This window comes from Streptopelia decaocto, assembly GCF_964273445.1.
Source record: "Streptopelia decaocto genome assembly, chromosome: 9".
Taxonomy (NCBI): domain Eukaryota; kingdom Metazoa; phylum Chordata; class Aves; order Columbiformes; family Columbidae; genus Streptopelia; species Streptopelia decaocto.
Window position 1 is genome coordinate 15536132 of NC_138664.1, and position 15572 is coordinate 15551703.

Here is a 15572-nt window from a genome sequence, read left to right on the forward strand (position 1 = left end):
GGCAAGGGTGGGATTTCTGCCAGTACAAATCAAAGAGGAGGATCGTAATGAGGGCAGCTGCTGGTGCCGGGCGCTGTCTCAGGCCTGCTTTTATTTATTGCCTCTTGTCCAGTCTTGGCTCCCCAGTGGAGTTGGTTTCATTTATGCTTTTTAAGAAGATGAGGAGTTACAATGGGAGTAAAAAGATGTTTCTGGCTTATTTTGGGTGGCAGGGGCATCCCTGGTACTGCTGTGTGCCCTTTTAAGGGAAGGGAAAGCAGAGTGTGGGAATGTCTTGCTGGTTCTGCTGAAGCTGCTGTTATTTTTCTCTTGTGCTTGTTACTGACTGTGGCTCCTGAAGAGAAGGGAGTTGATCACTTACAGAAAGAACAATAAGTTGGAAGGTAGAAAAACATGCACGTGTTTTCCATAGAACATGTTTATAAGTCTTACTTAGGTAACAATGAATATTCTTTTGCCTTCTGAAAAGAAACTTCTATATCTTTCAAACATCTAATAGTATAGCCAGGATTAAACTTTTCATAACAACAAGAAGAACAATCCCATTCTGTGAATAAGCAAGTGTTTGTTACCCACCAGAGCAGCTAGGGTTATGAAAGTGATTGCATGTATTAGATGTTGTTATATGTGTTGTGTTTCTATGTTCATAATCAATGTTAGGGAACAGAACTTCTCTAACACAATGAGTAACCCGTCAGAAGAGACTCTTTATTTTATTAGCTTTTCTTCTTGCCTGCTCCTCTTCCACCTCAAGAAAGCCATCAGCAATGCCAGACCAATTTCTTGATTTTTGTCTTCCCATCCCAGTCTTCATGTCCATCTCTGAGCAGCGGGCTCAGGAGTTTTGTGCCTGTTAAAGCAAACAAACCCCACAAAAACAAAACCCACCACCACACACACACAAAAAACCCAACCAAACAAAACCAACCAAAACAAACCAAACAAAAATACACAAACAAAAAACCCCACCAAACAGACAACAACAACAAATCTTATTACACAAAGTGACATGTTTCTTCATCCTGAGATCTGGGGAGGGAAATAGCAAGAAATAAACCCCACAGAACTCTGCAACTACACAAGTAGTTGTCTGCTGCTTCTACCAAGCAAAAAGCAGTATGTGTTTGTTTGGAGTACCTACATTTCACATCTTAATTTCAGAAGAATTTGTGAATTAACTACAAAACATATTATTTTGTTGTGGCTGGGTGGGCTTTGAAAACCAGAAATGGCTACATACATAAATGTAACACTTGCACAAGCATAATATGAGGGAGAGAGGTATTTTTGAGGATGGGCACACTACTAGGAGGGCATTGCGTGCTGCTTAAGCAGTTAGTTGTGCTAAAAGAAATGCTTTTCAAGTTGCATCCTGAGATTTAAAGCATTAAAGTATCACAGTTTCTTGAATATCTTGGATTTGAAATGATTTGAAAAAAAAAATCTGAGCTACAGTTGATCTTTAAAGGAAGATAAATACTTTCAATTACATATTAAAAATGATGTTCTAATGTTGGAATATTTGTGTCCTAATAATACTAACCTAGGTCAGCATGGTAGAAAAATTACTTAAACCAAACAAAACCAAAAGCAGAGTGCAAGCTCTCTGTGCTTCCCTTTGGCAACGTCACTGGAGAGGTGGGGGGAGCCACGGATTACCGCTTTGCCTTTTAGCCTTGCTGTTCTGTCATGGTTTTGGTTCCATTTTGCTAGCATACTGGCCTGGAGTGGTGATCTGTGAAACACTGCTTGCCAGCACTTCGGAGTTTGTGATCCTGCGTGATTTCACTGCCAGCTGGAAGGCAAAACAGAAAGAAGCAAAACAGACAAGGATCCCAAACTCTAAAGCATGGTTTTCCCACGCATTGGAGATCATGAAGCTGGTGAGCTTTGCTTAACTTCTGGCTGATGCTGTACCAGGGTGTTTGAGAGGTATTCTTCATCTGAAGGAACTTCACCTAAGATCATATGAGATTGATCTGGATTTGGGTCTTGCATTCTGGTTTGTTTTGCTTTCTTGTCCCTGACTATCAGCTTTTTGCCATTCAGAGATAATGGTATCCACTAGGGCTGTGTAATAAACACTTCTATAAATACTTAGATTTAACTGGATCAATAATCCAGTATTTAAGTATTTTGCTAAAATGCGATTTCCCCCAAATTTCTACTGTTCTTGTTTAGGGCTTTTTTTGGAAGGAGGGTCAACCATTTTTGTATTGAGCAGCAGCAGCAAGAAAAAGGTTTTGTGACCCTGGGAGATCTGTGACCTGTCTCTGATGTATGAGGCTTGGACTTGAGAGGCTGTTCTGGAAAAGTGAGTCATGCTAAAAGAGAAGCTGGGTGTTGCATTGGAGGAGTTAAATACTGAGTGTGTTTTTTTTCAGTTTGGGGAGAAGAGTGCCCAGAAGTCAGAGCAAAAATGCCTTGCACAAAAATTCAAAAGGAAAACTAGAAGAAGGAATGTTTTTAGATACATGCAGCATCTATGCATTCAAAATATAGCAAGTAATCTTCGGAATTTTAGAGAAGGTAGGAGTGGAAACTGTGTTTAGTGAGCAAGTATCCCGTGGAGCAGCATATGAGTGTGGAAGCACAGGGAGACTTAAGAGGAATGGTGAAACAGTCTATACAGATCTCACCAGAGAATGCTTTAGTGGGCTTTCCACTTAGCATTGCTGTGTAAAAGAGGTGCATGTTGTTTGTCTCTGTAGCAGTCCCTAAGCTGCTCTGCCTGATCCCTTGAGTCTTTTCTCAAAAACACATTCGGGGGAAGAGTTTTTCCTCATTGCCAAGAGTGATGATCATGTGAAAAACAAGGACACGGGCTGTTTGGAAAGTCTGGTAGAGAGTTGCCATGGTCTGGGTGCAGCCAGCCAGCTTCAGCAGCATCTAGTTTGCTGCTGTTATCCTGCCTGGGAGTACCCTCCTCTCTGACCCGCCGTACTTGCTGTAGCAGTTTGCTTCTAGTATTTGAAATTACCCAAGGAGCTCTCAGGTACTCGGTAGAGTAGATGTGGTGCATTGCATATGTTGTATAAAGACACTGTAAGACAAAGCTCTCATTTCAATTGATAAAATCAGTCTGATAATAGGATTCTGTCCTAATTGCATTAATTGCAGGGGAACAACTGTTAAAAAATTAGATATATTTAGGTGGGGTTTTTTTGCAGACAGCTGAAAGCTTTTGTGGTAAGACAATTAGAGGGAATCTATTGGAATTGGAGGTGGCTGCAGTTAAACTGGGCAAGGACAGAGGCGAGTGTCTGTGGAAGTCTTCCTGGTGAGTGCTGGAAACAACACCGTGCTGCAGCCGAGTGCTCAGAGATGCCGTGTGCAGGGAACCGCGCTCCGTCCCTGCTCTGCCTGCCTGAGGAAGATTCAGTTTTCTTCTGCGAACTTCCTCAGGAAGCTGTTTGCTTTGGGTATTGACTTGGATTTTTTTGTTTGTTTTTTAAGTGCATGATAAATAGCCAACAAACCCACAGAAATTCTTGTAACAGTTGCAAATGCTAATTGTTAAGCACTTTTAATAAGTGCAAGTAAAACATATTGATTCTGCATTTAACCTTTAAAACTTCGAAGTTTGGTAGCATCCTACTGCTGAAGTAGACTTCCCCAGCAATAACTGAGAATTAATTTTAGAAGCCAAATAGAAATATAGGAAGATAGATAACATATATGAATGTCTGTTTTGTCCTTCTGAAGAGACTGCCTCTAAATACAAACTTTTTTCCTTCTTTCAATATACCCCCTACCAGTTTTTTTTCATGTCTTGCATAAGAAAACTGTTTATCAGGGTAGTTTTTATCAGGACAACTAGGAATGTTTTTAGATGACAGCGTTTCATTAGAAGTAAGGTGTACACAGAAGCTACAACATGAGGCTGCAAGCTTGGAGCAAAGGTAATGTTCCTTCTGTGGTTGAGTTTGTGATCTGGGCATTCAGTTTCTTGTAGTTTGCTTGCTGTGGTCGAAAGGGTAAGAGCAGAGACTGGGATCTGTCACAGATAGCTTTCCTGTCTATTGTGTTTTGCAGAGAATAGAAACAATATGCCCTCTGAGGTAGCAGAAGTAGTTGCTTGGTTTTGTTGTGTGCAGGACAGCTGTCAATGCTGATCCGTAAAACCGGGTTTGTAAAGATACTAAAAGTACTTTATTGCTTCCCACGGTACATTCCTCTAGTGTTAGCCAGAGGAAAATCTGAAAACTTGCCTGTTCTAAGGTAGACACCTAAATATGATTTTCTCTGAAAAGGTAATAATCTCATTGTCCTTAGTGAGAAACATGTGGAAATGTATAACAGTAGATACTTAACACTATCTATTTATAGGAAATTACTGTTTAATTTTACTGAGAAATAAGGTGATTGAAAACTTCTTTCACCTCATGCCAGCTTCATCATAATTGAGCAAACAATTGCTTAAAATCCAGCTTGTCATTCTTGTCACACTTCTTAGGAAAAGCAGTTCAGTTCAGTTAAAACAAGAAAGATAATTCTTCTAATAACTTCCCCTAGGCTTGCAAAGAAACATGGGGAAACTATTCTGACTTCGATTTCAAGAATACGTTGGAGCTTTGGCCTTAGTCTGAGCTCTTCCTCTAGGCGTAGAAGTCTAAAGAAGCGTTATCCTGCAGGAAACTGTACCTCAGGAACCCTGCATTATTTTAGATACAAAATACTAATTTCAGTGGCGGCTGTTTGAATTTTTCCAATGTGAACTTAAACCATCTTGTCAAACTTGTGGGTGGCTCCAGTGCTGCTAAAGCTCTTCCAGCTGCAGCAGTGCCAGGTGCATGCAGGGCAGCGTTGCTCACATGCTCACACTGCTAACCAGCGAGACTGCCTTTTTTTGCCTTCACAATGGTTGAAGGAAAAATCTTGATGCATAAGTACAGAATTATATGACTGAATTTCCCCAATGGATTATGTTTGCATGTACCCAGTTTTATGTGTGAAAGTAGGAGTTGTGTAAGAAGAGGCATGGTTTAGAAAAAGAAAAATGAAAGCTCCAGCCTTTGACAAGCAGGAAAGAAATGTGGTGAGAAGGGGAACAAAATAATTTTTGTAGCTGTTTGAAGGACCCTCGTAGCCCGTAAGGGTGTTTAAGATGAGCTTACGGAAGCCCTTCATTTTAATAAAGCACAAAATAGTTTTTTTTTCCCCCAGCACTGAAGTCATGATGCCCTTGTTCTCTTTCTGTGTTGTTGTTTGTTTTGGTTGGTTATTTATGGTGTTGTGTTTTGGGGTGGTGTGTTTGTGTGTTTCTGTGGTGTGTTGTGTAGTTCAAATGCTGTCAGTTGTCCACTTGCATTTCAAAGATACTTAATGGTATCTATGAAGTTAGTCTAATCCTAGACTATAGCATTTTAGTATTCTCTTATATTCCTAATTTCTGGCGTGTTAGGCTACACGTGTTTCTCGGTTCCTGCTGAGTCACCTTGATTTCCCAGAAATCAGTGGTGGGTGACATTATTTGTGGTTCCAAGCTTGGCACCAGCAGACAGTGAGGCTGACACCATCACTACCAACCTACACTGTCTGCCCTCACCCCTTAATTACAAGTGCTGTTTGCCATGTCTAGAGACTTAGGAATTGAGGCCTTACAAGATTCTTTAAATCCAAATGTTGCATGAAAAGCTGAGCACTTACAGGGACCTCATCTCAGCTGGTGGTAGCAGACACTTGTTCTTCTGCTTGAGTTGTCAGTGCTTACCAGGGTGAGGACCTTCACAGGTCTTCATCCAACTGCTCTGTCTTTTGTGAGTGAACGCAGTTCTTTGCAGATGAGAAGCAGTTGGTGTCAAAGCCAACAACTCACCTCAGGCTGCCTTTGAACTGTTTTCACTGTTCTCGATTGGACTGTTTGGGCATGCAGAAAGAATGAAAATAACATATTACTTGGTTTGCTACCTAACTAATGGATATTTGATGTTTCCAAGTCTTGTGAATTTGAAATGAATGTATTAGTAAAATCTAGGAGAGGTGATAGCAATAGATGAGTAGAGGAGACAGTGTGAGAAAGAAAATGGAGAAGAACAAGGAAAGAAAGTGCAAGTACAGAGTTTCTGTGGAAAGGAAAAAGGCATTAAAAATGGCAGCCCCAGTGAGTAGATTGAACAGTGAGCACCCTGCCTTGTTTTAGAAAGGTTGGTGAGTTTATGTGGGTGTTTTTTGGGGGGATTGTCTCTCTTTTTGTGGGGTAGCGTGTCTTTTCACAGTTCTCAGAAGCATGTTCTGCAGGTCATTTCCATTTTTCTTAGTCACTGCTTAGCAGTTGTGGGTTTTTTTTGTCGTATCTTGCTCTGACGCTGGGATTGCCGGTTCTCCCAGATGCAGTGGGCTCAGTGCTTAACTGGTTAAACTGGTTTCTGTCAGTCTTTGGCACATCCAGAACCAGTTGGTGCGCTTGCAGCGTGCCCTGTGTACCGAGCTCCTACGGTGAGGCACAAGAACTCGCAGCCATTGAAATCTGGTACCTCATTAGCCAAGTAGCTCAAAGTGAGCTGTGCAAAAGTGCCTCCGGGTGCTAGTGGAGGCTGGTACCTGTGTGGTGTTGCCAGGACGAGTGCAATAAATGAGCCAGTCAGGTTAACTTCTTCTTTTATAATTGCAGGTAGAAATGAGGCAGCTCATTTAAATTAAAATGTGAATTGAGACTTATTGCATTCCTGTTGCACCTTTTTCTAAACAGGAGCTACTTAAAGCTTTCTATTTTAGAAGCTTACTTTCGGAGATAATTCATCACTTGTTGACGAGATGTTTAGCCTGAAAAGCTCTTGCCAAAACTAAGACAGAATGAGAGCATCAAAAGTAGGGAAGAAAAATCAGTATTCCTTAACAGTTTAGCAAGGAAAGCATTCTGTTTTGTTTCCAGGATGGCTTTGTGTGTGTAAATTGTTACTATTCTAATATATATTTGACCTACTTTTTAAAAGCTGGAGAGAAATAATCTAATTCTGGAGTAGAGTTGAATCAATTTGTACATTTTGTACTGAATGGATGGGTGGTGGGGAAAGCTGTTTGAATGAAATATATCCCAATTAAGTTGCTCCAACACTTGCAGGAGAAGTGAACCCTTGAAGAGAAATGAGCAGCAGTGTAGCACATCCTAACTGTTGAAATGAGAGCACAAAATGTGGAGGGGAAAAAAAAAAACCACGGGTTTTTGAGGTCATGAGAACAACTAATTTCTTAAACTTAGTTGCAAATTCTGATATTAAGATATTGGATAAAAGTTTTCAGAGGAATTGTTAAACACTCCTGCTGCTGTTCTCTATTATAATGCAGGGCTGGATTAAAAGTTAGGAGCACTTTTGTTGTAGTGGCTGAGTTACTGTAGCTGATACAAATTAAGAGTAAAGCAGATTTTCAAAAAACCCTGATAGTGGGCAAAACAGTGGAGACTCTTGGAAGTTAGAAAAGGTAGCAGCAGGATAGCAGGAGAGTTCATGCTGTTCACGATATGTTTCTTGCTGCCTTTCTGCCCGTTTTCAACCCTTTGGCTCTGGTCATTTTTCCTTCCTCACCTGGTCTTCCCCTTTCCAAATGTTTGCTTGTTGTGACACACTAAGTATTGCAAGTGTCTGCTCTTTTAAGCAGAAATGCAGGTATGTAAATATTGTCATAATGTTACTGTTTAATCTGATTCCCCTAGAGAGGACATTGTTTATTTCTGCAGTGCTACTCTTCACCAAAAAAGTGAACCTGCACTAGACTGTGGTGTCTGCTTAATGTGACCTGTATGCATAATACAGTAACTGTAATATGTAGCTGGGCATCCATGAATTAGTGGTAATCTGCATGCAATTAGAACAAGCATAAGAAGAATGATCACAGTGGAAAACCAAAAGTGGGCCTTGGAGTGGCTTTGTTTACTGTATACTTAATGAGTGATCAGGAGAGCCTACATCACATGCGTCTTGTATGTAGTCTTTCCCTTTAAACTTCTTTAACTTCAAATTCTGAAATAATAATGATTAGAAATCTAATTTGTCTATTCCTCCTCCTGCCGCCCTTCCCGTGGAGCACGGGAAGTTCAGATGTGATGTATAAACATGTAAATAATGAGCCCATCCTCCTTCTCTGTAGCTATTCAATATGAATATTAATGTTACTTTTGACTGTAAGTTTCTGTTTGTGGTATTATATGGTAATTGAGTATAGCTACTGATAGGGAAGTCTAATTTTTGGGTGTTTTTTTTCTCCTTAGAGCACAACAATGGAAGAAACAGCTATATGGGAACAACACACAGTGACTCTTCACAGGGTAAGTTCATACAATTGGTTGTGTGTGCCTGACTCAGGATACTGGTGGCTTTTGAAAACAATAAGAGAGAACCAGATGTCAGGAAGGAAAAGAAAAGGAAACTGTCATATTCCTTTGTTTAAATTTAGAAGTGTTGTAAAAGCTCCATTTGATAGTAGCTCTATTTGTTGGCTTTCAGAGATAAGTCTGCCTGCGAATAACCATGCCAGAAACATTAGATTACTTCTGTACGTAGCTGAAAGATGTTTGAAAGTGTTCCTTAACAATTATGCTGTAACTATACTTAAGTGTTTAAAATTTTTATTTGCAGGGGTATAAAACAATGTAGTTAAGTATAAAGATGTTCAAAAGTGCCTTATTTTCTTGCCTCTTAAAATAGTGGCTGAAAGCAGTGATTTTTGGGTGGTCAGAATGTGCATCTAACAAAAAGGAACACGTACTAGGAATCAGCAAATAGGAAGACAGCTTTTTTAGTTGGACTGTCTCTTCTCTTGTTTCAGTTACTCTTAAATTGATTTCTGATGTAGCTATTGTGAAGCTGTACAAGAGAGACAATAAGGAATGAGTTGCTGAGGGAAAGTCAGAGCATGGTGGGATGCCAGTTCTGGCAGCAGCTTCGTATTTAAGTGACCATGGAATCATGGCCCAAATAGCTGTATTCATTGCAACAAAAGGGAGGTGCACAAGAATTTCCTCAGGAGAGCACATTTTATCATTTACCCTCATTTCTTCAGTGTAGAATCAAGGTGTTTTAGAATTGTAGCATTGATCACATGAATAGACCTTTGCAACTAAAAATGTGTACAAATACATCAGCTGATCAGATAAAATGTTAATTCTCTCTACAAACCTATTTGTATTGATTATAATGAGTTTAATGTTGTTGGTTCAAAGTAACCATTTTAGTACCTGGTCTCTTTAGAGGGCCAAAAGGCTGTCTAAGAAAGTACCCTGTTTCTAATTGCAACCACATGGTGAAAGGACAGTATAAGTAAAACAAAAAATATGTAGTGGTACTTGTCTACGTTACTCTACAAGCTTCCCACAGTTTTAGGTCAACAAGTTATTGATCAAGAAGTGCTATTTCAATGTGTAATTGCCCTTTGTTTTCTTCTTGAAGCTGTCAAGTCATACCTGGGACCTGTGTAAACTTTTTCTTTACTCATATTACCGATAAATGAGTTCTGTCTTATATTCAAAAGCAAACAAAAAGTGCTGTAGCAATACAGGGCTGGCTAGGGGACTTGGTGATAGCTTAGTTTCTCTTCAAGGTGATATTATTCTGTTTAAGTCGTGATAAAGGATGTAAGTGAAAGTGTGATTTGATTATAATTTTGGTTATGACATTTTATGTGCCAGACTTCTGTCAGCTGTACTGGTTAAACTGTTTCATTAGCTGAGTAAGTATCTCTCATTTAGATGTTGAAGACTGATGGCATGTACTGTTAATAACTTTGATAGCATTAATTAGCCAGTTAAAAACAAGCAATGTTTTCCATCTTCCAGATAACAAACCCAAAGCTTTTATGCTAATGTTATGAAAATTGGTGCTCAAAATATATCTTTAGTATTGGAAAGAGAATTTAGGAGAGTGACTACATTTGCTTCTTGAGTTTTTGATTTTGCTCTTTATTTGTGACCTTCTTGTAGTGGTAGATTATCAAGTAAATGAAATTACTGCAGTTTAGTCAGAAGGAGTGAAATGCATCCAGATTTCAGTTATCCTCAAAGTTACCTAGAAGTTGATAGAATTGGAATGGGCTCAAAATGCCACTCTGAATGGTTGTGCAATATTTCCTGTGTGAGCTTAGCTGCTCCTCTTGGCTGAGCTACAGAACTGCTGGAGACCATCGACTGTCAGCCACACAAAAAACATTTTGAAGAACTGAACTTGTTTTCTCTAGTGAGGCACACTGAAAAGTCCCTCTGATTTTGGCTTAGCTGAAGGCAGTAAACTGGCTGTGAATGATGGAATTAATGACATTTAACACGTGCTGCATTTCTACAGGGGAGATGCAAGTCAGGCTTCCCGTTGCTGGCTTCCTGTTCTGTTGACATGCCTGCCAAACTCTCGGGATTCACCAAACTTTCTTGTACGTTTTAGCAGTGTTTGCGTTCCGAAGTGAGGCTAGACAAATCGTTGGAGGTGTCTGATCCAGAATAAATCTGTCTAAAACTTGAAGTCCCCATGGGAGAGGCTGAGAATCCAGAGTTGGTGTCAGTCTAAATCTTTTCACATGTACCTGTTTAATGGCAAGCATCTGTTGTCCATCCAGGTGCTGCAAATCAGTTATGTAGCTGTGCTTTCTTTTTGGTTTTTATTAATGGCATTTGGTCAACACTATTTAATGAGTAAGGAGCACTAACTTGTGTTATAATGAGCAGCCTTAAAAATAAGAGGGAAATGAAAGTTGTTTGTTAGGTGATGGGTGTGTGTGGTGTGAGATGCATAGAATACTCTTCACTACATTTATTCCTGTTTTGAGTCTCATTTTTGTCCTGGTGGTAATTCCAGCACTGACAATTTTACTTTATTTTAAGCCTGTGCTGTTCTCTGCTCTAACTCCATTGTTCCTGTGTCTGGCAGAACAGGATAGGATCCCTTTAACTCTTCATGGATTCTGTGAAGGTAGCCAAAACTGTAAAAACAAAAAGCAGTTTTGGGTAGTAATCATCAAGTTTTAGGAAAGTAGACAGCATTTGTATGCAGTTTCTTTCTGAAGCAAAACCAAAAAAGGCACATTAGCAGGTACTATAGAAGGTATTCTGTCTCTGTAGTTACTGACATGTCAGTGTCTGAGGTACTAAACATCTTCAAAAAGTATTTCTCCATTGTTATAGGGGGCAATTACTGATTTCTAAACCAATTGATGGCAGCTCAGAAGTGTTGTTACACACTTTTAAAAGATACAGGTTTGGTCCTGTAATGGCCCTTTACAAAGGGGGAGTATGCGATATAAACTTTGGAAGATGAGTCAAAGGAAAGAAGAGGGAGTGCTTTACACAGGGAGTTCTTGTTGAAGATTGCAGCTTTGCTTGCTTCTTTTGAAGGATTTCTTTCTGACCTTTACTTTCCAGAGACGTCATTACAGATTAGGGGCAGAGTGTACTTAATCCCACTAGTTGCAGTATACCTGTGTCAATTCAGGCACTTTGTGGTTCAAAACATCAAACTTTTTTTGTCTTTTGATCCATCCGTTTCAGGTATCTTGGAGAATCTGCAACAGTGCATATAAACAGTCTGACTGTGCTGTGATTTAACACAGTAGTTAGTGAATTCCAACACTATTGTCAAACGACTTAGTAGAAACTTCTTCTGGGAGGAGAGGCTTGAACTTCTAACCAAGAGGTTTTGTTCCCTTTCTTTACTATCCTTCCAACTTCCTGGGTTGCTAGTTAGCTCTTAAGAGATGGAGCCAGTCTCAAGTTCAGTTAACGCTTATCAGGTAGCTACAGTTTCTTTTATTGAGAGACCTATTTTTATATACCTAACTGCAAAGGACTTCAAGGAGGAACCACGCACTCCATATGTTGTGTTGGTTTCTTCATACTGGGAGCTGAAGTTCTGTGTGTCTGTGTTAGATGTGTCTCCTTCCCCCCCAGAATGGAAACCAGGTGTGTACACACCTTGCTGCTTCTCCCTTGCTGCCTCACTATAGGAGGGCAGAATGCTACACCTCTTTTTTTCTTGTGTTGTCAGTGCAACATCTGACAGGTGAATTTGCGGTGTGGCAGATTTAAAAAAAAAAAAAAAAGTAGTAAATTTTACGTGTTTATATATAGAATAATCTGTAGTGATAAACATTTTGGTATTTCCAGACATGTCTAGGAGCTAGGTTCAGTTTTCTGAGGGTAGTTCAGTTTATCATTTATCTCTTAACATGATGGTAGGCAGCAGGATAAAATGAAAAGGTTTTCCAGCTTAGGTTTGCTGGAAGGATTTATTATTTGAGCTCTTAAATTTTCAAAAAGATTCCGGGTTTGATTTTGAACGTTCTAATTTGGAGTATTTCTTTAGACTGTGCTTTATGTTGTTAGAAAGCCTTTAATAGGACTTATGCTCTTTTTCGACTGCTGTCTGTGTGTGAGACCATGCTGTTTCATGGCCTCTCAGGGGAAAAAAAAAAAGAAACTAGCCATCTTAATATTGGTGATTTGGTTTGCAAATCTACTCTGAAGAAAATAGAATGGCAAGCAGCAAGATAAGGTTGCAGTGAGTTTCTGCATCTCTCCTGGCCTTAGCCTGGTGATGGTGTTTCTTTACATGAGTGGAGAACTCTGATAATTTCTTTAGTTTATGACATAAGGAAAGATAGAGGATATTCAAATGAAGTTTGACTTGATTGTCTTTGTTATTATCTCTCTTCTCCCTTTCCTTTCCCACCCGAATATGGCGCAAACTGAATTCTGTTTTTTAGAGTAATGGAAAACTGAAAGATGAAGCAGTGGCATGAGAAAGGGGAAATATTACTGTTTTGAAAGGAGCGTTTGTTACATATTTTCATAGGCTGTTATATATTCTCTTTGTTGACTGTTTAAAACATAAAACTGAAAGAAAACCTCAGCTCTGGCAATAAGTCGTCATTGTGATCCTTTAGACCGTCCTCCTGCATGGCACAGGCTTTCGCTTAGTAATTCCTGCATCCCAGCTGTGATTTCTGGTTATCTGGCTGGAATGCATCTCGAAAAGATGTCCAGTCTTCCTTTAATGAATTAAGATGGATGTAAAAGAAGCAGTAAGGCGTACCCTTCCCACTCCTCCACACTTGCTAGAGCAAGTTATTTTCTTCATACCTGGCAGCAGTATTAGCTACCTGTTGGAATCAGTGTTCTGAACAGTGAATCACCAAAGCTTTGTTTTAATACTGGATGGTCTTTACTCACTGCTTACAGGCTAAAGCTGAACCACCTTTTTATGACCTCTGTTTTGGGGAGAAATAGGGAACAGGTTTTTTGAGCAGTAATTACTGTCCAAAAAGCTGAACATCATGTGTTTTACAGACAGATGCAGACTGCCATGTTGCGTCTGCTGTCACTGTAAAGTTATGAAACTCATTGCTAAAGCTGGGTCATGTTTGTCAAGAAGTCTGAAAAAGAAAGAGATAAGCCTGCCAGCATGGAGTGTGTGTTGTGTGAAAAGGAGAGAAGGAATTGACTGAAACCTGATCTTTGCCATCAAGTGACTGTATTTTGTGTAGTGCAAAATTTCAAAATAAATTTCTGAGCAAAATACAACATATAAACAGTAATACCCATCTGACAGTGTTTTATGGGCAGTTATGGAAAAGCTAGACAGTTTGCAAATCAGTTATGGTTAGAAAGCTTCTTTCCCACCCTCGCTGCTTCCAGGCAGAAATGTAAGCATCGTTGTTGTATCTTCAGATATCTAACAGGAGTAACTCTTCAGAGGCATTGACCTTGCTGGAGTGGCAGGTCACCCTAGAGGGAAAAGATTGAAGCAAATTACTTTTGTTAAGATGCAGATGATCTGCAAGTGCTGACAAGGTTTTGATGTATTTAATGGTACAAGTGATCTTCGTATTATTCGTAAGAACTGAGCCTGCAGTCATACTCCTGTGTGCTGCAATCCTGTCAGTCCCTGAGCTAAGTGAGGTCAGGCTGGGTAAATACCATAATGTGAAACCTGCAAGTGTTGCAGGAATTGATATGGGTTTGAATCAGTATCTCAAGACAGTGGTGTATTATGTTGTGCTCACTGAAGACTGAGGTCTTACTGATGACTACCTGAGGCCCAGGCCATAAAAATGCAGATGGGAGCTCTAATATTTTGCTCTTGGGAGAGATTGGGTACTTAGTCTGAAACTCTTTGCCTTCTGTAAGTGTGTTTTAATTTATTTTTAATCTCCTGTTCTTGGATTTCATGGTTCATTGATCCTTCTTTCTTCCTAAAAGTTGTATCTATCCCATAGGACTGTCTTGTTTTGTGTTTGACACAAGAAAGTGAATTGTGACTGTGTAAATATTAGAGAGTAAAAATACTTCTCTCGTTACATTATAGGCCCCTGGATTTGGATTTGGTATTGCAATATCCGGAGGCAGAGATAATCCTCACTTTCAGAGTGGTGAGACATCAATAGTTATTTCTGATGTGCTGAAAGGAGGCCCAGCAGAAGGACTACTACAGTAAGTGCCAAACCATACCTTGATTCTGATTTGGGGGCGTTTGTGAGTGGTAGCCTAACCTCCTAATTGTTTTGCTCTCAAGATGTCTATCTGTAGCTATTTGTGTAATAGATTTATAATACAGATAGTTTGTTCAGGGACACCCATTCCCCAATATTTTCCTCTTGGCATAAAGTATTTATATTGTGCATTGTGATGTTTTTCATTTAGAGAAAATGACCGTGTTGCAATGGTTAATGGAGTTTCAATGGATAATGTTGAGCATGCATTTGCTGTTCAGCAGCTGAGGAAAAGTGGGAAGAACGCCAAAATTGTAAGTGAATGTCTTGAAGATTTAAGCTTATTTAAATTCCATAGTTACAGAGCAAAAGTGAAGTGGCGTGGTGTCCGCTATGAAAAACATACATGATGCAAGGTACTTGAATAACACCTGTGTGATGCTTCAGGTTTAAGTGATGATCCTGACACATTTATCATGTCGGTCATCCAGATTTTTTTTTAGTTGTGCATGCTGATGTTTGGGTAGTGTGGCACTGGCTAGTTCAGACTGCTTTTCTTCGTGGGAAAGTTCTGAGTTTGCCAGAAGCTCGATTCTCAGCTTTGTTTAATATTTCTTTGCTTTCTTGAGTGCACTTCTATCAAATTTTTCAAAGGCTGGTGTATGCTACAGGACTTTACCCGTTGATCAGGCACTAACATAGTTCTTTTTATGCTTAGTAAACAGTTTGCCAAAATAAAGCATAATTACCTTAATTCCTATAATTTTGTAGGCTTATTCATTGTGGTTGACTTTTGAACTTTGCAAAACACAATAGGTCATCACTAAAAGGTAGTAATCCAGCTTTCTGTAGAAGTTTGAGATTTACGTTACAAGAAGTAGAATGCCCATGCACAATGATTAACCATTTCTTATTTCAGGAAAACTGACTTCTAAGGCTTTCAGAAGAGCTTTTGTGCTGACAGATTTCTAGCGCTGTTGTGTGCTTTAATACAGTTTTTAAAATTGTGTCATGTTTTGCATTTGTAGATTTAGCAATTCTTTAAAGTTTACATGAAACAAAATGTGTGGTGAGCTGTGCAGGGCTTTCAATATCTTAAGTATTTGGTGTGCATATTTATGCAGAAAAAAGCACTTAATGAAAACTTTCATGGTCTAACTTGG

At 39.4% G+C, this 15572-nt stretch overlaps 1 protein-coding gene across 6 annotated transcripts in view; it reads left to right on the forward strand.

The window, feature by feature from the left end:
* The window catches only part of TJP1 (tight junction protein 1), a 69383-nt gene that overhangs the window by 18934 nt on the left and 34877 nt on the right, over positions 1-15572 (forward strand). For all 6 annotated transcript variants that reach the window (XM_082060822.1, XM_082060821.1, XM_082060823.1 and 3 more), the window contains exons 2-4: positions 8210-8266; positions 14286-14410; positions 14621-14723. In XM_082060822.1, coding sequence (XP_081916948.1) covers positions 8219-8266; positions 14286-14410; positions 14621-14723 — 276 coding nt within the window. In that variant the 5' untranslated portion in view covers positions 8210-8218. The remainder of the gene's footprint in view (positions 1-8209; positions 8267-14285; positions 14411-14620; positions 14724-15572) is intronic.